At 45.4% G+C, this 24,658-nt stretch overlaps 1 protein-coding gene across 1 annotated transcript; it reads right to left on the bottom strand.

Moving 5' to 3' along the window:
- Positions 1–513: 513 nt before the first annotated feature.
- USP35 (ubiquitin specific peptidase 35) lies at positions 514–18,089 on the bottom strand (the record flags this gene model as incomplete). The annotated part of the gene is made up of 10 exons (XM_079549063.1): positions 17,328–18,089; positions 16,144–16,279; positions 11,450–11,579; positions 9,841–9,942; positions 6,108–6,266; positions 5,187–5,380; positions 4,975–5,068; positions 3,297–3,403; positions 1,558–2,779; positions 514–684 (listed from the first exon to the last, which is right to left on the bottom strand). The coding sequence occupies exons 1-10, from the start codon at positions 18,007–18,009 to the stop codon at positions 514–516; spliced, it is 2,997 nt and encodes a 998-aa protein (XP_079405189.1). The 5' UTR covers positions 18,010–18,089.
- Positions 18,090–24,658: the final 6,569 nt, after the last annotated feature.

The following is a 24,658-nucleotide window of genomic DNA, read 5'->3' as shown; positions in this document are numbered from 1 at the left end:
CAGTGTTGGCGGCTGGGCCTTATTCAGCCTTTTCCCACCGTTAGATGTGCCTCAAGGTGGGCTGGCAAAAGCGCACTACAATAAAACAACCCAGGAAAGGTCCCCCGGAACTCAGTGCCGCAGAAAGGACCGCAGATGGCATGCGCAGGAGCGGTCTCCATCCTCTGGGCATTGCTGGGTCCATCCTCACCCCTATCCCCATCCCCACCCAGGCTGGTGGCAGCAGCCAAGACAGTACTATGCTGAAGCAGAAGGGCACTTCTTCAAGCTGTTGGCAGACGCTTGTCTCTCAGGTGCTTAGCTGCAGGGGTTAATTTAAGGCGTTAAGTGCATAGAAAGCAGTAGAAACCTCCAGGTGCCAATAATAGTCTCCAAATCAGCCCCTGAGTCTTTTTCCATTGCATTGTTCCCCAAATTCTCTCCTGAGTGGCTCACTGACACCGAGGTGAGAAAGAGAAGCCTTCAGCTTTGGGTCCGCCCAATGGACAAGGGCTGTCTGATAGACACTGGTTGCTAGAAGACAAGTCCATGAAAAGAGCCAGATCCACCTCCACCCCCTCCAGGACTGCATCCTCCTGGTGAGCTGTCATCATCCTTGTCCCTCTCAAAGTCTCTCCACCACAGAGGGGATTTTGGCAAGGTGGAAATGTAGGCAGCTCTGTTCCTCGCCTCTTTTTCCTGCTCCTGTAGGGAAAATGACCAAGAATATTGCTATCATTTGCATGGAAATGAGCCTTGGGAATTGCTCCCTCCTTCCCTGTGCTGTCCCGTTTGACCCTGGGAATTTTCCCAAAACCAATCTGGGGTTGCTATGGCATGTACTCATCTCTAGAACTTGGTTGGAGAGATGCATCTAAGTGTCTCATCTCTCTAGCCACACGGGTGATCCAAAATCAGCCCCCCGACAGCCACCATGGGAGAAGAGGGAGCTGGGTAAAAAATCCTGTGAAACTTCTGGGAAGGAGAAATGAAAAAGAAGCTGCCCTGCAGCCACCCAGGTCACAGCAGGAGGAGGGCAGAAGGTGTTTATGGTGCAGCAGGGCAGAGAATGACCATGGAGGAGCATCAGAGACAAAGCATTATCGACTGACCACAGCCCCCACTCCATGTTCCCCTGCTCTGCTTGGAGGGGAGAAGGTAGAAGAAGGTGGATGGGGAGGAAGTGTTTCTTGTTTGCTTTTAGTTCTCATTATTCTACTCTTACTGACTGGCATCAAATTCACCTTATCTTCCCTGAGTTGAGCTTGTTTTGCCCAGGATGGTAAGCAGTGAGCCATCTCTCTGTACTTATCTTGACCCACATGAGCTTTGTCATCTTATGTTCCTTCTCCTGCTAAGGAGGGGGAGTGAGAGAGCAGGTGGGTGGGCACCTGACTGGCAGCTGTGCTCCACTCACCACACCTGGACACTAGGAAAAACAAGATGCAGAGCTGCCCAGCACAGACGTCACTCAGTCAGTCTCTTGTGCCTGGTGTTGGCTGCCTCACTGATGCCATACATCAAGCTCAACACCCAATCTCAGGGGGAAAGTGCAGTGTGTGCACAGCTGGGATCTACCTGCAAGTAGAGGATGTTGTCTTTGGAGATGGCTTCCATCAAGTCTTTATTGAGGGACAGTTCGCTGTGCAGGTGGCTGGCTTCTGCCACAGCCTCATGCAGTGGGGAGCTTGGCCTGCCCTCCCGCTGCCTGTAGAAGAGCACGTAGGCAGTGTCCTTGGGGAAGAAAGAAGTCACATTGCTGACTGATTCAAAGGAGGAGAAGGAAACCCTGGTGTCGTTGAAGAGGTACCACGGGATTTCAAAGTCCAACTGCTTGCCAGAAGCCGGTTTTGGTGTCCCGTCGCGGGGCGGTGCGTGGGGCACGGTGTCAGTGCACTCTCTGGAGTAGCAGTAGTAGTGGCCGCTCTCAGAGGAGATGCCCGAATGCACCACCACGCTGCAGAGATCGTACACGGCGGGCACAAAGGTGCTGCCCCGGCCAGCCCTGTCCTCCCCATGCTGGCAAACGTCCTCAGTTTCCTCTGAGCTGAGAAGGATGGGCAGTTTAAGGACCACAGGGATGGAGACGTTGTCCAGAATCTTCCTCCTCTTCATGGTCTGCGGGTCGAAGGAGAACCGCAGCAGTGTGAGGATGAGGTAGTGCGGGCCCTCTGTCAGCTCTGCCACCTTCTCAGCATCCTGCAAGGAAGCACACTGCTCGCAGTGGTATTGATTCTCTGCTGTCAGCCTTTCTGGGGACAGAAAATAGTTGATTAAATCTGGGACGGATCGGGAGTCCTTAGGAGCGCATGTCTGCTCCGCAAAAGCCAAGTGAGGATCTTTGGCTGTATCCACGCCAACAGCACTGTTGCTTAAGGGATGTGCTGGTTCTCTGGGCTCCTGAAAACCCAGTGATTCCACCGGCACCGGCTGGGCTGCGGGATCTCCAGGCACAGGGGGCTTCCTCCGGACCCAGGGAGACCCTGTTGTCTGGCTTGGGTTTCTATGGGGCTCAATAAACTGTGGGCTGACTTCTGCCACGGGCAAAACAGAGGTGCTTCCTGGTCCACGTATGGGCCTATCTGGAGGGGGAAATGCCAACGACAGGTCTGTGAAGGCTTCTTCTCTACAGGAGATGTTCAAACACTTCAAGCAACGAATCTTTGTCGTCATTTTTCCCCCAAACATCCTCTCGATCAACGTCTTGTTTAAGGAATGATGCTCTGTGGCTTGAGACGTCAAGCTGGATTCCTTGAGTTTCTGGTAGATCCTCTTTCCAGTTTTTTCTTCTTCATGCAATCTTTGGCAGAAGAAAAAAGATGGCAACATAGAGCAATAAAACCTAAAGAACGAGTTTCTACAGTATGGTGTCTGTTCTCTGCTCCTCGCAGCTAACGTGTGATAACCTGTCTGTGCACAGGGCTCTGATGCCAAGTGTGGTGGTGCAGAAAGCAGAGATGGTCAGTGTGCATTGAGCCCACTTCCAGGGGCATCACGAGGACTCTGGGGATTCGGGATTTTAAGGTGAAGGAAAGGCAAAATCAGCATTTTAAAGAGGAGGCTTGTCAGGCAAACACTTCTCCTCTGAACTTGGTGCAATTTCAGAAATTTTCAAACTGAATCCATTTCTTACCCCCAGCTGGGCACACACAGTTCGACTAAGAAGCCCCAGACTGGTTTTCCCATTTTTACACCAAATCTCTCAGATCTCAGCCACTCGCACCACTCCCATGGGAGTGCTTGAAGCACTTCATATTACACCAAGTCTTGGGGCCTCATCGTGTCTGGGCTCCAAAATTGGAGTGCTTGCCACATACCGATCCAGGAGGTACTTGAGATACTCCGAGCAGTCCTGCTGAGCACCAGGGGTGAACCAGGGTGGCCAGGAGGCAGAGAGGAAGCTCTCGGGTGAGATGGCAGGTCGCTGGAACCGAGAGAGAAAAACACGTTTTAAGCAACTGGATCTCACTTCATACAGGAGAAGAGTTGCTTTGTTTGCTGCACCCAGCAGTGGAGGGATGAACTTCAGCCCTGCTGAACGTCCTTTTGCAGACTGTCATGAGGATGAGAGCTTTGTATGCTCACTTTTACCAGCATGTATCACTTAGGTACTCATACGAGCTATCCATGCATTTCTTCATTCAGTTTCAAAATGGTTTGTGCTCCTGACCCACAGACTTCTACTTAATTCAGCCTGAACTTAATTTGATCCTTAATTTGATACCAAGTCCATTTAAGAAAGAAAAAAAAATCCATTAAACTTCCACCATCCTTCTGATCACTGCAGGCAGCTAATCTGCATTACTGGATAATGTAATCAGTGCCATTAGGCAACTGTTGTCTAATTAATATGCTGAAAGACCCATCATTGGCTGGAGAAACGACTTTAAGTACTGGTCCAAAAGAAAAATAACTAGAATGATTACAGGAAATTACTGGGAAATTATTAACTATGAGCTATGCAACAAGCAAGTATGCTAATGCACATCAAACACACCATAACCTGCTTTGAACAAACAGGCTCTTTTATGACCAGATGTTAAGATGTTCTCTGTATTACCTCCTGTTCAAGGAACATTTGGATGTTGTGTTGAGGGACACGGTTTAGTGAGAATTATTGGTGATTACTGGATGGTTGGACTGGGTGATCCTGTGGGTCTTTTCCAACCTTGGTGATTCTGTGATTCTGTGATTCTATGCAAGTGATCTATAATGAATCTGTAATGCTGTAGCACCACAATGTAGCAAGCCAAAGCTGTCAGTCGTGTTTTGGGAAATTGAGAGGTACAAGTAAATGGGTCCACCAACCTGAAATTTAACTGTGTCTTTGGGGGCAGACGGGTGTTTCCACAAACGGACCCTGATATGACCCACCTGGAGTCACTTGTTAAATTTCAGGTTGGTGAAGAAACCACTCAATTAATTTGTTTATGGGTTATTTTTTTTACTTTCCCTCAGATGTAAAAGATTCATAACATCTGGAATCCAAAGGTTTGTTGCTGTTGTAGTTTTTTGTCTTTGTTTTTTTGGTCTGCCAAAGCTAATTTTAAGGAATTTTCTACTGACTGACTGCAGTTTGCAGTGAGGCAAGGGGACAAACAGCTTGCTCCAGTCTTCTTCCTTGCTGCACAGCAAGAAACAGAAAGTGCTGTTTTACACCAACAGGCTTTTCAGTTGGCCACGCATATAAACTATTACCAAATGGATTTCATTGTCAAAACTATTAGTTATTGCATTCTTCAAAGCCAGGATGGCCAGAGGCAGCCTGGTGTGAACACAGCTCACTTTCACAGATGAAAGGAGCTCAAGATTCACTTTGCCTCCTCCACCCCCAAAATCAGCCTCTTTCCTGTCAACAAAATTTGTCCCGTCACAAAAAATGCATCCAGATCCACAACTCCTTATCAGCACATTGGAGTTGGCAGGAAGCAACTTGGAGACGAGCCGTTCCACAGCCAACAGTCCAAACAAATAACTGGAACATGAAATAATTACCTGACTGTGCTCCAAAAATGCAAAGAGCCACTGCAGTTTTGTCATCAGGGGCTGGGAGATGGCCTCAGTTAAATTCAACACCGAATGCCGAAAGCTGCAAAAGACAACAAGAGATGCAAACCAGTATGGAAAATCAGCGTGGAAAGCACAATGCCAGTGCACAAAGCAGCCCTGGAGCTGTCCTAAGTGGGAACAAGGGAGCAACAACTCACTCCGAAGCCATGAAAAGAGACTGGATGACGCTGTTCATGTAGCAAGTGTTTCCCAAGTTAATTAAGCCGATCTTCCCTGTCTCTGATTTGGAGGCCAGGCGTGGGTAGAAGCAGGCCAGCTCATTCTTCTGGGAGGTCCAAGCATTTTGTCCCAAGAGATGTTTAATCCGGTCTTCGTTTGGAATTGGAAGAGCCTTGGAAAGAGAGATCAGTGACATCAACCGTTATCTTTCTGATGGGCAAATGCAGAACTCCTCTGCAGGAGGTGCTTGTATTCGTGGCACAGCTCGTCCTCATGCTCTTCACATGGATGTGTTTTTTAGCTACTGGTACTACTATTTTAGAGGCACCCAAGACTAAAACTACAGATAAAACCCACGGTCATGACAAGGACTTCTGCACGCCTACCATAAGAGAAGTCTATTCCCAAAATGCAGCCAACTAGCCTACGTGGGGCTCAACCTCAGAACTGTAAACACTTTCTTCTGCCACAGTTTGAAGTGTTGAGGTTAGGACATTTCTACCAGCAGAACGGCCCCTCTGCACAATGCTGCAAATTGAGATGTCATTTATATAGGGGGAGCTGTAAGAAAGAAAGGGACAGACACTTCAGCCAGGACAGGAAAAGAAGAAATGGTTTCAACTAAAAGAAGGGAGATTCAGATTGGATTTAAGGAAAAAAGTTTTTAATATAAGGGTAGTGAAGTACTGGAGCAGGTTGTCAGAGAGGCGGAGGTGCCCCATCCCTGGAGACGTTCAAGATCAGGCTGGATGGGCTCTGAGCACCTGATCGAGGTGCAGGCATCCCTGTTCATTGCAAGGGAGTTGGACCAGATGGCATCTGAAAAGTCCCTTTCAACTCAAATGATTCTATGATTGCATATGAAGTATAGAAAAACAGCCAAGAAGCAAATAGCTTACTTTTATAGCTTCCAACACTGGTTCATAGAGATCTGGATATCCTGAGAAGCGGAAGAACATGCAGTGGATGAGCTCAGCCAGCTGCTCCAGGGAGCTGGTGGCAGAGTTGGAATCCTCCTTCTTCAGCGAGGCCACCAGCCTGGGGATGTGAGGGAGCAGCTGGAAAAGAAGAGTTCACTATCTCAAAAATGATTCCAAGTAATTCACAAAGCTTTAACAGAATGACATTCAGACCCGGGCAGAAAAGACAGTCAATAGAAGCTGACTTCAATCCAGTGCCAGACTTCATCATTCACCCTATGAACTCAACAGCAAATCCTCCATCAAATTTAGCAGTTCAAATTCAGGGCTAACCAGTCTTGAAGGGTTTCACTGTACAGCACCTGCAAGGTTGTGCTGTCATTTCAATTTTTTGTGAAGATCAATATCTGCTAAAACATACACTGGAAAGGATTGTTATATGCTGAATACTGAGTTCAGGAATTCAGACCAACAGAATACGTGAACTAACGTACAAAAAGTGCTACCTGGTACATTATATTTTATCCCATGCTTCATAAAATAAACTGGAATTGGCATCACAAAATCACAGAATCACCAAAGTTGGAAAAGACTTACAAGAACATCCAGTCCAACCATCAACCAATCACCAGTAGTACTCATTATGTGTGAGTTGGATGGGTAGTGAAAGGCCCATAAAAAGTACATTTGTTATTTTGCATTTATCTAGAAAACTTAAACACGAGCAAACAGATCAAAAGGAGAATAATAAATTGCTCAAGGGCACCCTCTGCTGACCCCAGAGCCACACAGAAAATTAAAAACAGGATTCCGATGTAGCAGATGCACTGGAGTAACCCTGAAATCACACTGCATTTATCGTGTTTCTGCTGTGCTTCATTTTACTCCAGAACAGTTCTGGACTGAAGGCTCAGAATCCTCAATCCACCCATTTCTGTCCCACTGTAACAGTGGAACAAGTTTGAATCCTCCTCATGAAACTGAACATGTATAAGTGCATGGGGCTGAATGATATCCATCCTAGGGTTCTGAAAGAGATGGCTGATGTGGTTGCCAAGCCACTCTCCATCGTATTTGAAAAATCATGGCTGTCTGGTGAAGTCCCCAGTGACTGGAAAAGCAGAAACATTACTCCCATTTTTAAGAAAGGGAGAAAGGAAGAGCTGGGGAACCAAAAGCCAGTGAGCCTCACCTCTGTGCCCGGGAAGATCGTGGAGCAGATCCTCCTAGAAGCTGTGTTAAGGCACATATGAGATAAAGAGGTGATTCACGACAGCCAGCATGGCTTCACCAAGGGCAGATCGTGCCTGGCCAATCTGGTGGCCTTCTATGATGGAGTGACGGATTCAGTGGATGGGGGAAGGGTGATGGTTGTCGTCTGCCTGGACTTCTGCGAGGCCTTTGACATGGTCCCTCACCACATTCTTCTCTCTACATTGGAGAGGTGTGGATTTGAAGGATGGACTGTTCAGTGGATTAAGAACTGGCTGGCTGGACACAGCCAAAGGGCTGTGATGAATGGTTCTGTGTCAGGGTAGAGGACGGTCACAAGCGGTGTCCCTCAGGGTCGGTCTTGGGACCGGTGCTCTTCAACATCTTCATCATTGACAGACGATGGCATCGAGTGCAGCCTCAGCAAGGCTGTGGATGACACCAAGCTGAGCGGTGCAGTAGATACACTGGAAGGAAGGGAAGCCATCCAGAGGGACCTGGACAGCCTGGAGAAGTGGGCAAATGAAAACCTAATGAGGTTCAACAAGGCCTAGTGCAGGGTGTTGCATCGGGTCGGGGCAATCTCTGTATTGATACAGACTGGGGGAAGATCTTGAGAGCAGCCCTGCAGAGAAGGACTTGGGGGTTCGGGTGGATGAGAAGCTGGGCATGAGCCAGCAGTGTGTGCCTGCAGCCCGGAATGCAGCCAACATGTTCTGGGCTGCATTAAAAAGGGGCGGCCAGCAGGAGAGGGAGGTGATCATCCCCCTCTGCTCAGCTCTTGTGAGGCCCCATCTGCAGCGCTGCGTCCAGGCCTGGGGCCCCAGCACAGGAAGGATGTGGAGCTCTTGGAGCGGGTCCAGAGGAGGGCACTGAGATGAGCAGAGCGCTGGAGCAGCTCTGCTGTGAGGAAAGGTTTGTTTAGCTGGGCTTGTTTAGCTTGGAAAAGAGAAGGCTGCAGGGAGACTTCATTGTGGCCTTCCAGTACTTGAAGGAAAGGGGAACGGCTGTTTGTGAGGGTGGATAGTGATAGAACAAGGGGGAATGGTTTTAAACTGAGACGGGAAGGTTTAGGTTGGATATTAGGAGGAAGTTTTTCCCCCAGAGGGTGGTGAAGCACTGGAACTGATTGCCCAAGGAGGCTGTGGATGCCCCATCCCTGCAGGCATTCAAGGCCAGGCTGGATGTGGCTCTGGGCAGCCTGGGCTGCTGGTTGGTGACCCTGCACATAGCAGGGGGTTGGAACTGGATGAACACTGTGGTCCTTTGCAACCCAGGCCATTCTGTGATTCCATGATTCTATGATTCCTGATCTTCCCCTTTTCTCTCTTCTGCTCTTCTTTTCTCTCTTTCTTTTCTTCTCCTTGAAATGTTGCAGATTTTAACTATTTCCTTTCCAATGGGAAAGTTTTGGAGAGGGCAATGAATGAAGCCCAGTACCATGGCATGCACCAACATTTTGCCAAGCTGTGATTGGAACAATTCTCAAAACTCTTCCAAAGTGCTCCAGCAAACACGGAGATAAGAAGCATGACAAGCTTATGTCTTCTTGTAGTCTCTTTCATTTTGAATAGGGAAGAAAATCTGTGCTCATTGGGCCACAGATGGAAACATCAGGCCAAGAGTGACTGATGGCTTTTGGAGTCTTTCAAATTTTGGACACTCAGCTGAAGATCATTCATTGGAACATCTGTTTTTAGAAACTGAGGGGTTTCTCAAGAAATTGGGCTCAATTAAAGTGTCTCCTGCTCAAAAACAAAAAAACACCTGCTGACGACATTGGTTAGCTCCACCATTTTCCAACTTTATCTGTTTATCCTGTGAAATTTAGGTAAAAAGTAAAAAATAAGGGCTTAAATGCAAAAGTACAATATCAGGCATTTTTAGCAGTAATTTTCCATTACTTCTTTTAGCAGTTCAATCTCTGCAAGCATGCCTTTGTCCTCAGCCCTGCTTTTCAATTATAGCATTCCAGGGGCAATATTGGTGGGAATCAGAGCTGCGCCTCAGTTTCAACTGTAAATATATACATACATATATATGAATTATCATTGTGGAAATGAAAAGAGGAGATAAAATGCTGCTAGAAGTGGCTATTGAGTGTGTGATTTGGGGTTTTTTTGTTGGATTACTGTTGCTGGAATTGGGGATTGTTTGGGTTTTTTGTGCCTCTGAACAGTGGGGAATTTGTGATTAGAAGTGTTCTGATCCTGCCTTCAAGTCTTACTACATTGATGGTGTGTGGTGCTTGGGAAGGTGCCTCAGGACTTCAATAAATGGTGATGGATGGCACACATTGGTAGGATTTGCTTCTACAATACCAGCTCCATAGGATCAAAAAGCTGGTTGGGCTGCAGAAGAGTTTGAAATATGCAGTATGCAGAAGAGTGGGAAATATTCAGTACTCAACAGCATTATTCAGCCTCTTAGGCTCCTTCCCAGGCATGTTGTCCTACAACTTAGGGCAATGAGTTCATCCAAGGGTTGGATGCATCCTTACCAAGTGAAATGCTTCATGGGAGTGCTGGAAGCTCAAGAGCATGTACTGTAGGACAGACAAAGCCCCCTCCCTCACGATGGGGTACAGCAGCTTGGAGAAGACCTGGTGGGGAGAGAAAAGCAAGTGAGCAGGCAGGATTGGCATCAAAACATGCATGTAAAGGGCCTTCAGGAAATGGAGGCCACGGGCATCTACTACATCTACTTGTGTGTTCCTACACTTATCTGGATGTCAAAGCACACAGCATGAAGCTAGGCCTCTAGAGACATCTGTCCAGTGATGTATGGCCTTGAAGCACCATAAAAACACCATGTGAGTTGTCCTCACTCTTTCAGACCTGCACAGTGACGCACAGGGCTTTGGGCTGTTGTAACATAACTCCACTCTTCTTGATAGAAGAGGCCTTACAAGAACAGAGGGCAGCTACATTTTCTATTAAGAGCTTCTTCTGTTTATTGTTATATTTGAAATCTTACCACCAACCTTCCAAGGCAAAGGGATAGAAATCAAAGTCCTTTCAGAGTCTCTCAGTGCTTTCAAAGGCTAAGTAATGACATTTGTCCCAATCTACAGAAAGTAACAGTGCTCTTTACTGCTTTCAGACCCTTCTTCTGAGATTTTCCAACAATCATGCAGCATTTTAAGTGCTGTGCTTTTCCTATGCTTTAACAATGAAAGGAAAGATAAAGAGAAGTTGAGGAAATTCAGTGACCCGCTCACTGCTTGATGCACAAGAGGGATCACAGGTGCAAATTCAGTTACTAACAATGTTCTGGTATAGACAATTATGGTATTGATAACTATTAATATTCATGATAACTGAATAAATGGTATTGAGAGACTCAGTCAGGCCTTATGACCATCTTACAAAGGAAGGAACTGTGGGACCATAAATTGGAGAATATTTTTGAAGTGGCCACCAATTTGATTGCATGGTTTTCAGACAGTAGCAAGTACTCATTGCCAAAGCAGGGATTGGCAATGGGAGTGAGGCTTTGTCTGTGCTGCTAAATTAAATAAAGCCAAGGCACTGGCTTTAAAACTGCCCTGTGACTGTATGGATTGTTAACCTACAAGGTGGTGTGTGCTTTGGCCAAGCCAACCAGCATGGACCTAGGCACATTTGATTGAGAGTGTTTTACAGTCCCAACGATGTATTGTACAAGACCTCCATGTTTGACTGGCTTTAAATTCTTTGGCTTGATATATTTCATAACTTTTAAGACATCAGTGCCTCTGCAAACCAAGCTCTAAATGACATTGGATTGGGCTTACAGTTGCTGCAGGACCCAAAATTTTTATGCAAGATACTCAAGCAAGAACCAGCTTGACTCCCAGTACCCAGCTCCTTTTATTAGGAGCTACACTAAATGGCTAAAATGGGCATTACTGGAGAACATCATTCCTAGATGCAAAACTACCCCATACACAGTAACACAGCATACACAGTGTGCAGTGGGCACTATGGATCCTGCAAAACTCCTTGGTGTAGAACAATCTTCCCTATACATCTGAAGTTGTATCTCACCCTCATTCAGTTGAAGGGCAGGAAGGTAGCCCAGGTACAAGAAATTTGTGTTTTGTGGTCATATTTAAGATGCCCACTGACCTTTTCAATTTTTGAAAGAGTAACTTCAATCAAGATGCTGAACTTTTTCACTGCAGCCAAACCCTTCAGCAGAGCAATGATCCACTTGTCTATGTTCTTCCCCAGGGGCCATGACACCCAGTCGATCATCCTGAAATGAAAATCAAACTCCTGAAGCAAATGTAATGCACATATTGTGAAAGTTAAACTCCACTTTGGGTTAAATTTTCTCCAAGTTCCTACCAGTCAATGGGATGGCCAAGTCAAAGATAGGGTGCACATGTGGCGTTTAGAGAGCAGACTTTGAACTCTTCAGGGAACTGCTTGGCAGGATGACATGTGAGAAAGCCCTGGAGGGAAGAGGGGCCCAAGAAAGCTGGTTGATGTTCAAAAACCATCCCATCCAAGCCCAGAAGGCAGTGCATCCCAAGAAAAAGGAAGGCAGACAGAATGCCAGGAGATCTCTGTGGATCAGCAAGGAGCTCCTTGGGCTAGTGAAGCGCAAAAAGAAAGTCTATAGGGAGTGGAAGCACGGACAGGTTACCAGACCTGGGAGAACTAAGCATCCAGGGATCAGGTTAGAAAAGCTAAGAGACAGAATTAAATCTAGCCAGGGACATAAAGGGGAACAAGAAGAAATTCTATAGATATATCAGTGATAAAAAGAAAGTCAGGGAGGATGTGGGCCCTCTCTGGAAGGAAACTGGTCATGAGGGATACAGAGAAGGATTTTCTAATACATCTTTCACAGGATTCCCTAGAAGGTCAGTCTTCTTTTTTCAAGAGCCATAATGCAGATCTAAAGAGTTGGTGCTGTTAGATAACAAGTGGGATCTGGATCTTTATCTTCCCTGTACAGGAAACATTCATTCCCCAAATCACATTAAAGCAAGAAAATAGCCTCATAGAAATCAGGTACTACTGAATAGAATAGCTAATCAATTCCTACTACAGCCACTGAGCCAACGAGATGTCAAGGTTCTGCAATACTTTATAGAAGAGCCACTTGTAAAAAAATGGTATCACTGAGCGATGACAGGTTGTTTAAGTATTCATTTAAACATCTTTTAAAATCATGTTTGAATTAAATGCTAAGCAGAACCTCAAGGTAATCCAGGCTTGGGAGCTTCAAAGGTCAAACTTTGCTAATCATTTTCATTCCAGTACCTTATGTTTGAAGATACCAGTCCAGCCTTCTTACCCAATCAGACCCTTTTGTTTACAAGCCTGCATCTTGTGAAATAATGCATAAAGGCAAATAACCGACCAAGGCAAATGGCAAGGATAAATCAAGTCTACAAAAAATTGGGGAAAAAAAGAAATGCTAGCCAATAAATAAAGCTTGAAGAGCAAAATATGTTGGGACATTGAGAAATAACAAAAATCAAGCCAAGCCGGATCATAAAACAAATACCAGAAAAACTCCTGGAGAGAGTTGCATCAAAGTAGAGTAAGGATAGATATGACACTGTGCATGGGGGGTGTGATGGTAATTGAACATATCACATGGCCTTTAGATGCAACTTGCAAACTAAATGCATCCTCTTGTTTTCAGCAAGATGAAGGAACTGGTCAGCAACAAGGAGGAGGCAGAGAAAAGAAACAGGAGTAATAGAAACAGGAGCAATGAGGGCTGATGTGAAAGAGAAACATGAAGAGCTCATACACTACCAAGAGGAGCTGAATCAAGTGAAAAAAAAAAAAAAGTATCAAGTAAAATTCAACTCTGGTGGTTTTCATGACTGTTAACATTCGAGTAGTGCTTTGTGTGGGAAGAATAGGAAGAAAGTTCCAGAAATTAAGCAAGCAATGAGGGAATGAGTGGGAAGAAGGGCCACAGGGGTTTACTGAGGTGGCAAAAGTAAGATTTGCCAGGATATCTAATTTTCTAGTCAAAGGATATAAGCTCATATCTGACTGTATCTGCGGGGATACAGAACAAGCAGTGTACTTCAGGACCTGATGGCGTTGGCACAAACATCCTGAATGTGGTGGTGAAACTTGTGATGATGCAAAGCTGGGAGGCATCATCAACACAGGAGGATCAAAGCATCACGAGGAAGACCCCAAGGATTAGAGATGCAGAACAAGGATGAAATGCTTTCATTCAAAACAAAGGCAAGGCACATGGGAAAGAAATAACAAGAAATGGCTGCTGATGGAAATTCATCAGCTTGAAGAAGTCAGATATTTGATGATCTCTCGTGCCGCCATCTAAAGCCAGGGTGAACCTCACTGGGAACATGGTGCACAAATTCAACATCCATATCCAAGACCAATGAACTGAAGTGGGAACAGGTGTTGAAAAAGCCTGATGATCTGGTCAAGAAAACGAAGAACCTCTCCTGAGAGGTTCCTCTCCTTTACTCTCTCCTGAGAGAAAAGCTTGAAATAATATGGCTCATCCAGCATAGCCACTGGAAAGTAGAGAGGGGATGAGGCAGCTCTCTGAGCATACACTGAACAAATAAACACCAGGGAAGGAAAAGAGACACTGCAGCTATTTATGCTGGCATAAAATCAAAAGAGCTGCAAGAATACCAGAAATAAATATAAGCTGCCTATTAGAAGAGAAATCTAAACCACTAAAGCAATCAAATGGTGGAACAGCTACGAAAGAAAGCAGTGGGAGCAAAAACCCTTCTTGCTTTGAAGATTATGGTTGAGCACTCATAAAAGGGATGTAATATCAATACCTATAAAGCAGGAAGATGGATTCAGGGATCTAAAGGCCTTCCTTCATCTCTCTCTTCTCACACTGGCATAAAATAACCCTGTCCACTATAAGCTATTTTTTACCAACATTAATGGCCGAATTATAACCCTGCCCCATTAGCAGCCAGTGGGAACAAAAAGCTTTTTAAATTCACACTGCACTTTTCACATTGCAAGATTCACATTTTTTGAACCAGGGCCTTAGTTTTCCAAAGGACCCATTGGCGTGGCATGCTCAGCTTTTAAATTCAAATTCTGATTTCTAGAGATAGCAAGTGCTTGCATCTCTTTGTGATGGTAGAAGCTGTATGCAGCTGAAGTTGGACCCTTTGAAACACACGCGCCATAAGGGGGAAAAAAAAGAAAAATACAAGCAAAAATACAAATGAGTACTTCTGAAGTCATGGATACATATTAATAGGCTCTACCTGAGCTATGACAAAGGATACTAAGAGATTATGATGTGCATCTACACCAGCAGATTGTAACAAACCAGGCTTGTTTTTGTTTTTTTTTAACCACTATTTGCTCTCTAAATGCCTGGTCAAAAGCTCCACCCCATGTCCAGTCCATTCCCCTGCCATGAACTCCCAAATCCAATATTTGGAAGAAGAAACTTCTGTGTATGTCTGCTCTTCTAGGGATCCTGACCAAAAAGACCCTTTCAAGCTGTACATTCTTCTCTATTTTTCTATTGATGCAGCACGCACTCGTCCAAAGGCCAACCATGGTGCAGTTTTCTGGGGCATCTGCTGGCTATAAACACGCCACCAAAACTTCTGCATTCCTCCTAAGTGATCTTAATTACACTGTGCATACTCTGCTTACAGATCTGGGCTGAGTAATCGTTTACTCGTCCCTCGGCATGACAAAGAATTTTTTAAGGAATGATGCAATTGATTTTGCAAGCACTATATTTAGACACTAGTGCTCTTAGAGGATTTATCGCCTGGAGCTGGGAACCAGATCCCAGAAGGAGAAAAAGATGGAGAAGGTTGAGAACTGAACCAGTAACTTTAACATTTGTCCTGGTTTGCTTTGGATCCTATGAAAACCATGCAAGTCAGAGATCCTTTTCTTTGTGCATCAAGTTCCTACTGGGAATAATGTGGGCTTCTGTCATGAAAACTACTTGAGGGGGAACAATCCTAGTAGGAACAGTGAGAAAAAGGTATTTCCACCTCCCCTGGGCTAAGTGCATGCCAACATCACCCACTTAAGTGGAGACCTCTTGTGGAGGAAAGCATGGGTTGGAGATGCCAAATGTGGAGCAATACGCTGGGGCAAAGTGAAGCTGTACGATTTGGACAAAGGTGTGCAAGGAAGATCAGGGCCCCAGCTCTGTGAGGACCAAGTCCAGCATGACAAGTGATATTTCACCCACTGCCTCTTCATCATGCCTCGATATCACCATCAACTCTTCTTGCACAGAGGATAAAAATCACACAGCACCAAGACGCAGACCAGCAGCACTGCACCCATCTGGCGGAGGTCGAGATGTGCTCATTCAGACAGCTGAACATTGAAAAATTTCTGCTGGTCTTTTAGCTGTGGCTAATGATTTAGGGCAATACCCCTCCGAAGGGATACAGGGGCCAAAAAAACATTATTTAAAGGAGACTTTGTGAAGAAAAATCTCTTAATAACCTCTGGAGGAAAAAAATCAGTTGTTTTTAAAGTATCTCACGCTTGGTATCCCATAACACTACTTATTTCTAAGAAAAAAAGAAACCAAATTCATTGTCATTGTCGTCATCATCATCATCATCATCATCATCATCATCATCATCAGTAGTCTTAATTCTAGTTCTCCAAGCCCTCAGGGATGGAAGAAATGATCCTGGACTTCCCCTTTTCTCTACACCTTGCAAGACAACACCAGCCAAAATGGCTTTCGCTGCAATCTGGGGATAAAACTATGCATAGTAACCCAATGCAGCTTTGGGACAGTTTTTTTTCTCCAGATTGAGAATGACATTCATTAATGCAGCTTAGCCTACCTGCCAATGGCCATCATCATTTGCACATCAGTGATGCTGTCATCATTGGTTAGGTTTCTTATGACACCATCCATGAGCTCCAGAGGGACAAATTGGACCACGCTGGCTAAGGCATTGGATGGCACCTCCTGCTCCTCTGCAAGACATGGATGAGTGCCAGTAATTAAGATGTTAGTCACCAGAGAAACCAGGCACATGAGGTCATTTCTCAGCTGTAAAAGCCAAATCGTTCCCACCTTCATAAATGGAACTGACATAAACCAGCCATGAGGAGTCCGTGCTCAGCAGCACTAGGACAATTCCCCAAGTCCCAGTGTAGCACAGAATGAGGTTGGGTGGCAGCCAATGAACTGTTGCATGATGTCATACACGGCCCAAAGGGAGTCAGGAACCATAGACACAAGCACATTATTCCTAAAACACAGAATTCCCTCTGGGTGCTTTCTTTATACTAATTACTGCAATTACTGCAATGAGATGTGACTGTGGGTTTGCCTGCCTGGAGCACATTCCAAAAGATGAGGTTTCCATGGAGGGAACACTGGAATGCCCATCTCCTCAAGGGCTTAGAAATAGTGGGTCTGGGTGCTCATTTACATGCAGAGACTCTGATCTTTCAAGGCACTGGTATCTCCAAAAACCTTCTGAGCTCTTCTGCAATGATCTAAAGGTGTCAGAAGCCGGATTAACATCTTATCTCCCACCTACAGACATAACCACCTTCCAGAAAGATGGCAGGGCCTCCCACCTCTAGATTGCAGAGAAATAAGCCCTTAGCTTCACTCTTACTTTCTTCTAACAAGCAGGCTGAGAGGCCCCATTGAGTCAGCCATTGGAGAGGGATATTTCTGAAAGCTTCTGGGTCCCACTCTAGCCTTCTGCAAAGAAGTTTCTTTCCATTAAGCCCAGCTGATGCTGAAAAATGCCAAGCACTCAAATTTTGCAACATGGCATTTCAAACCAGGTAAAAAATCCTGTGTAGAGATCCAGTGTGGCTTCACAAGATATTTATTTCTCATCCTAAAGCTTTGAGTAACAGTTAGATGCACAAGAATATTTCAGCTGTGATTGCATTTCTGGGGGGAGGATCATAAGATCATAATCAAGCAAGATTAATTAAAGCATTTTGCTCCTCATCAAAGCCAATATCTACATTTGCACCCTCATTTTTTTCTTATTCTTACCTGTGGAAGAAATGATAGTGAACAGCTCCTTCAGCGAGGGCAGGATGGCCGAGGTCTGAGTCCTCCAGATCCTCTGCAGCAGACCGCTCACCTTGTTCACCTGCTCCAAAAACTCCATGATGTCATCTTCCCCCTCAGAGACACACTGAAACTGCCCAATGCACCGTATCAGCTGCTGACAAAACAGGACCTGGTGTTTGCCTGTGGGGATGCACTGAGGATGTTGCGTTAGGAGTTTGCTGATCTTTGCACACTGCTTGGGGCTGGGCCTCTCACAGACTTTGCGGAGCACCTCGATCCTCAGTAAGCTGAAAATGCTGTTTGCTGATGGACTTTCCAAGACAAACTGCAGTCCTAACTGGATATAATCAAGTACATAATGGCTTCTCTTCCCCAGAGGCCCATAGCCTTCCTGGAGGAGACTCAGCAGGAAGCGGACATTGAAGAACTCCTCAAATTCCTCTGGGTGGTAGTGGCCATAGACCTCCAAAACCTCTTTCCCGATCTCTCTTTTATATTTTGTGTCCCCCACGAGATACAGCTTGGTGCACAGCTCCAGCATGGACCAGCATTGCTCGCTGTCCATGGGCTGCTTTGATGCCTCAATGACGCGCCTCACGAGCCCTTGCTTCACATTGTTGGGGTATGAGGACATCACCACAGCTTCCAGTATCTTATCCATCTTTGTTTCCAGCTGAAAGAAAAGAACAAGCAGCAGGTTAGTTCAGGCAAGGTCAACTGAGCATTCAAGACCAAGTTTGCAAGAAAAGCCAAAGGAATAGAGCTTGGGAGTTGTCTGGAACACTAGAAAGGTGATAATTCTTGTGACTTTTTGGTGGTGGTTTTCTAAAAAATTTCCTTTTTTGGTGATGCTTGATGGAAACCAAAGCTGCAAAACTGGAACAAATGCATAAAAACAGAACTTCTTCAGACTTGTCACATACTTGAGCACAGTGGTCTTGTAAATCTCTTACAACCTCACACTTGACCCCTTCTCTTCGAGGGATACAGCAGCTGAAGATGTGTCCCACTGCTCACAAAATTCAATTCCCCCACGAAACAGGCTGCCATGGACCTGTAAGAGGGGCTGAATTTGGGATCAGGAAGCAAACAGTGGGGTCAAAGTCTTCAACTAATGTCTGCTGGCCCAGGTGCCTCCCAGAGGCAATGACATTCTCAGTGATTGCTTTCACAGTCGGGGTAGAAAAACCCTAGGAAGGAGAAGCACACAGTAGAAGGAATGTACATTTGACATTTACACCGTGCTGTTATCCACCCCAGCTCAGAGTAGAGGGAGAGCTGCAGTCCTGGCTGTCCTCCAGGGACTTTCCACATTTGTATGCAGGTCCAAAGCAAGGAAGAGAAACTGCAGAGTCAGGCAAAGCTTCCCATTCGTCACAGCCTGGATTCAACAGCAATAAAGTATTAGAGAGTACTGAAAAAATCCCCAAGGCTTTCCTTGGAACAGTTCGGAACATTTACAGCCAAGGTACTGGATGCACTGCTGCACAAGAAACTCTGTTACAGATGATAAAATCAGATAGACAGAATTTCCTAAATCATATTACAGGAAAAAACAGCAGGTCACCCCTGGTGCTATATGCTGCCCAAATGCACTGTGAGACCATCCCTTCCTGCATACAGCCTGAAACCATACATAGGAGAGGAAAAAGGGAAGCATGTTTCAGCTTAAGATGAAAAGAGATCGAGGCAGCAAAAGTCCATCCATACTCATCTGTGTCTGAGTGCAAGGAAAGTCTCTTCTCCGTTTCTCATCTTCCCAGTCTGCAAAACAAGGACAATACCAGTGCTTTTCTAGTGCAGTCCTTTCAATGATTGACTGAAATTTCATGGACATTACAAAGCATTCGAAGCTCCTCAAGTGGGTAGCATTATATTAATCAAAAGTATACATGCAGATGGTATATACCTGCAGCCTAATCTAGTGACTGGGGACTCTGTCCAAAGCAGAGTTGGAACCTGATCATCTTTAAGGTCCCCTTCATCCCAAGCCATTCCATGATTCTACGATTCTATACCTCAACTTTGACTTTCACAGATGAAAAGCAGAAGGAACCTCAGAGGATGCAATACAAGGATCATCCGATTCCTGGAATAAGCCTGTGTCTGAACCACAGATTGTCTTCTCTGGTAGGCACCTTCATGCTGGTGGGGAAAAAACTAGGCCAGATGCAAACCAGAAATGGAGGGACACAGCTGTCCTGTCTGTAGCTCACTGATCAACAAACACCACAATGGTCACCAGCTGTAACATTACCAAACTTCACCCAATTTTTTAATGTGTAGAGTCTGCTTCCAACTACATTTTTAGAGGAAGCTGCAGCTCTGGGCTGGTGCCCGGAGGAAGTATGAGGATGGGTCACCCCAGCCTGCTGTGGTCTGACGTAGTGTGGAGAACTTAAGACTGAAGTAGGGCTCTGCCCACAGTCAAAACACATGAACAAGTGGAGAGTGTCTAACAGTTGTCAAGGAAGACCATCTTCCTCGCTAAGAAAGATTGTAGTGGCTCATACTGACTTTAGGAGCTCGTATTTACACACAGAGGACCGTCTGAATTGACCTTGTGGTGATCCATGGTCTCTGCAGCAACACAAGACTTCACAACACAAGGTTGTGAACTGCCCTGAAGTAACCAGAGGTGGTTGAACAATCCCACATTTCTATCGTGTATCAGGATGCACCAAGCTAGACATGGGCCAGATAATGCCAGGACAGAATATGCCAGCCAGGCAGCCCTTAAAAAGGTGACATTTACAATGCATGTTGCAATCTTAAAACTGTATTAAAACAACACTCAGGATGCATTGCGATATATAATAATAAACACTACAGTTTTCAAACTACATTAAGAGAGCATTCAAGTGGCAAACGTTGGGAATTAGGATGGCTAATTCAGACCCACGGCCTCTGCAGATGCTATCAGAGATAATAATAAAGAATCTTGTACTGACTTGATTTTTTCCAGGGCCTTCCCAGAGAATGAATCAGGGTTTGCAGTTAAGGACTGCTGCCTGCAAGAGCACTGTCTCATTTGTTGCAGGAATTGGAACTGTGTCATAAGTAACCCCAGGAACTGCAGGAGGAGGAAGGATAGGTTCATTGCTGGGCATCTGCATGCCACCTGGAGATTTGCTTCCTGGTCCTCTTCTGTTAAATACTAAAACAAAGAGAAAAAATACTCAGGAAATGAGGCAACTATTCCTGAAGTGGGAGAACTTTAACATTTCTGCACTTTATCATCCTGACAGGGAATAATAACTCACAGAAAAGCTGGGAGGATTGGCTCATTCCTGCTTGTACAGAGAACTGAGTTCCCGAAGCACATGAAGTTGCTGTAGAAGGTTAAAGTGTTAATTATTAATCTAAAGAGCCATTTTGAGGTTCCATCTGTTATGTAGCTCAAATAAAACAGAAAGTACACAACACAAGATCTGCACTTGAAAAAGAAATCCCATGAGAGCATGAAACTGGCAGAAGAAACATGGGTAAAGTCAAAGTGCTGGGCGAGAAAGGACCTTGAGAGCTCTCTGGTCCAATGGCTGCACAAAGCTGTAATTAAACCAAGTTCCTTGGGGCTTCCTGAATTCAGACACAGCTTCCTAAAGAGCATGCCCAATGATTTTCCCAAAGGGAGACTGACAAGACCAGCTTCCCAGCATCATCCTTCTTGATTTTTTGAAGATATGCAAGGACAAATACCCAACCATGCCCTAGGAAGCAGATAGTGAAATGGAATGTAAGCAAAGAACTGCATCCACCATCTCAGTTTCTCACACTGAACTGAGCAAACTGCAACCAAAAACGTAACAAAAAGCAGAGCTCAGGATGAAAAGTCACCTTGGGCTCTACTTGAATCTAATCTTCATAATCTGTACTGCTCAGAGGTGTCCTAACATATTTCTCTTCCGTTTTTTGTTTTTTTCCTTTTCTTTAATTAGGACTCAATTCAGTTGAATTCTATCCAATTTCTTCTAAATCAATTCATTCCCCTATCCCTGCCAGCAGCAGATTTTCAGTAAAGGCTCCTTGGTATTTTTGCAGTATCAGACCCTACATCCCAGATCATACAAAGCCATGAAAACACAGATCTGAGATGCACCTTACCTCTAGGGAATCTTGGTAATAAATTCAGCACGTTCTCTGCAGTGACTTTTGGATTATTTCATGCTATATAGCTTGAAACTATTATTTCATGCTATATAGCTTTTCCACTGGAGGAGGAAAAGAATCCCACCATCCAAAGGAAGGCTGATTAATAAAGTGATTTCTTCTTAATTAAAAAGAAATAATGATCTACTTTTCTAAATTCTCCGGAGGTCTGGAAGTACAGAAACAAAAGTCACCTTTTACTGACCTTAACTCCTGCTCAAACAGTTCCTTTTATGTCAGCCAAGACATTGCTATTCTTCTTGCTGCATCCTCCAGGCAGCCAGGCAATTAGAGTTCAGTCCTGCAGGATGCTGAGCTGCTGCAGGATGAAAGTGACTGCACACAGTAGCTTCCTAGAGCACAACACTCTGCTCAACAGTACTCTGTGAAATTTCTATGAAATTTGCCATGATTTGGTACACTTTTTCAAAGAAACTGCTGTCACACACCTTCTTGAGTCTGTACTTCAGGACATCAAAGCAGTTTTCAGTTCTAAAGATTTTTTTTTTTAATTATTTCCCTGCAGGGACCACATGTGTCCTTAGTCAGAGATGTAATGGAGATACTTTTGGTCTGAAGTACCTGCCCATCCATCCTGTCAAAGAGGAGGAACAGGCTGCAACTCATCAACACCATATCCAACAGATGCAGCCTGACCAGCAGGTATTAAATAGTCACAGAAAATCCCTCTTGTCATTTCCCTATGACTTCTTTATTTTTAAGGCTGTCTAAATCATAGAATCAGAGTGGCCTAGGTTGGAGGAGACTTTAAAGATGATCTAGTTCCAATCCCCTGCTGTGGACAGGGTTGCTGACAACCAGCCCAGGCTGCCCAGGGTCCCATCCAACCTGGCCTTGAGCAACTTCAAGGCTGGGGCATCCACAGCCCTCTGGGCAGCCTGTGTCAGTGAATAGCTATGGTCCAGTGAATAACTGCAAAGAAACTGCAATTTCCCTACAGAGCTGGAAATCTTCAAACAAAGGCCCTCAACACAGTACCATATCCCCAACTCCAATGTCAACATGATTATGGCTTACACATCCACTTATACTCTTAATTTAGCCAGGATCGAGTTATTCTGCTAAATCACCTGAGTTAAAGGAATTGACGTGACTCCAGAGCTGTCTGTGCACAGCTGAAGCACTCCCAATGACTTAATGCTGCAGTTGCTTTCTACAGTCCACTCAATAACATGATTGCTGCTTCCCTCTTTACTGCTTTCTTAATTATTCTACATCCTGCTACTCATTACTTGAAGCCTTAGCCTTCCTTCTTTATTTGCATTATAATAACTTCTGGAGGCTTCAGCTGAAATTGTTTTGATAGGACAAGAGCTCACGGCTTTAAGTTGTGCCAGGGGAGGTTCAGGTTTGATATTAGGAATAATTTCTCCTCCAAAACAGTGGTAATGCAGTTGCACAGGCTGCCCAGGGGAGTGGAAGAGTCACCATCTCTGGAGCTGTTCAAGAACTGTTGGGATGTGGCATTTGGGGACATGGGGCATGGTGGGGTGGGCTGGGCTTGGGAATCTTACTGGTCTTTCCAACCTTAATGATTCTATGATTCCGTGTCCAACAGCCAACAGATTGTATATATATGGGAATGTATAGAGAGGAACCTATGCTGTATTCAAAGCAGATAGCATTCATGCGATTGCAAGACTACAACATAAACTCAGAGCTAGTAACTTCCCAGAAATGCAGCTAAATAGCCCTTTTAGGAACCAAAGTGAGACTCTGCCCACATGTGGTTATAGCAAGGAAAGGTGTCAGTGCAGAAACCTGGCCAACTTTTTGCATGTAATGGCAGTCGGCGTCTCTTCATTCACCTTCTCTTCTCAAGGAGATCACATTTTCTTCACTTCCCATCCCAAAGTGCTTTTCAGTGACAGCTTGCACTTGTGTTGTATGTCTCCAACTCGCTAAAGCTAATTAATTCTGTCTCATCCCGGCGTAGGGCCCTTGGTTTGTTTGGTCCACAGCAGAGGAGGCTGAGGGGAGGCGTCATGGTGGCTGCAGCTCCTTACAGGGCAGTGGAAGGGCAGCGCTGATCTCTGCTCTTTGGTGACAGTGACAGGGCCCAAGGGAACAACATGGAGCTGTGTCAGGGGAGGGCCAGGGTGTGAGGAAAAGGCTGTGCTGCAGAGGGTGGCGGGCATGGAACAGCCTGCCCAGGGCAGTGGGCACAGCCCTGAGCTGATGGAGCTCAGGGAGCTTTGGGACACCTCTCTCAGACATTGGGTTTGGGCAGTGCTGTGTGGGGACTCAGTGATCCTTTGACAAGGGGAAATGGTTTGAAGTTGAGGGAGGGAAGATTTAGGTTGGATGTCAGGGGGAAGTTCTTTACAGAGAGAGTGGTGAGGTGCTGGAACAGCTGCCCAGAGAGGCTGTGGATGCCCCATCCCTGGAGGTGTCCAAGGCCAGATTGGATGGGACCCTGGGCAGCCTGGTCTGGTATTAAATGTGGAGGTTGGTGACCCTGCATGTGGTGGGGGGATTGGAGATTCCAACCCTGGCCATTCTGTGATTCTGTGATCCTTGTGGGTCCATTCCAACTCGGGACTTTCTATGATTCTATCTAAGTGCATCTGTGTGGATTACCAAATAGTTGCCCATACCTTTACCAAAATCTGCTGCTTCTCCTGCAGTGACAGGTTGGGAGAGCTGGAATCTTTTACTCTAGGGAAGAGAAGGCTCCAGGAAGAACTTGCAGTGGCCTTGCAGTACCTAAAGAGGGTCTTCATGAAAGATAGTGAGGTGCTTTATCAAAGATTTTAGTGATAGAGTAAGGAAGAATCTTAAACAAAAAGATTTACGTTGGATGTTAGAGGAAATTCTTTGCTCAGAGGGCGGTGAGGCACAGGCACAGACTGTGTGGGTTCCCAGATTGCTGTGGGTGCCCCATTTGTTGCAGTGCTCAGGCTGGATGGGGCTCTGGGCAGCCTGTGCTGGTGGGAGATGTCCCTGCTCTGGCAGGGGGTTGGAACCGGGTGGGCTTTAAGATCCCTTCCAACCCAAACCAGTCTGTGATTCTGTGATTCTAAATCTGCAGACCACTTTACTTTCTGCTGCAGTACAGTTCTTTATCCTTCTTTTTTTCTCTAAAACACTCTTACACACTTACGACCACATTATATGATTCTCTCAGCCTTCTGTAGCTG

Source organism: Tetrao urogallus (genome assembly GCF_951394365.1).
Source record: "Tetrao urogallus genome assembly, chromosome: 1".
Lineage (NCBI taxonomy): Eukaryota > Metazoa > Chordata > Aves > Galliformes > Phasianidae > Tetrao > Tetrao urogallus.
Note: the sequence above shows the minus strand (reverse complement) of the source record. Positions and strands in the feature narration are given on the sequence as shown.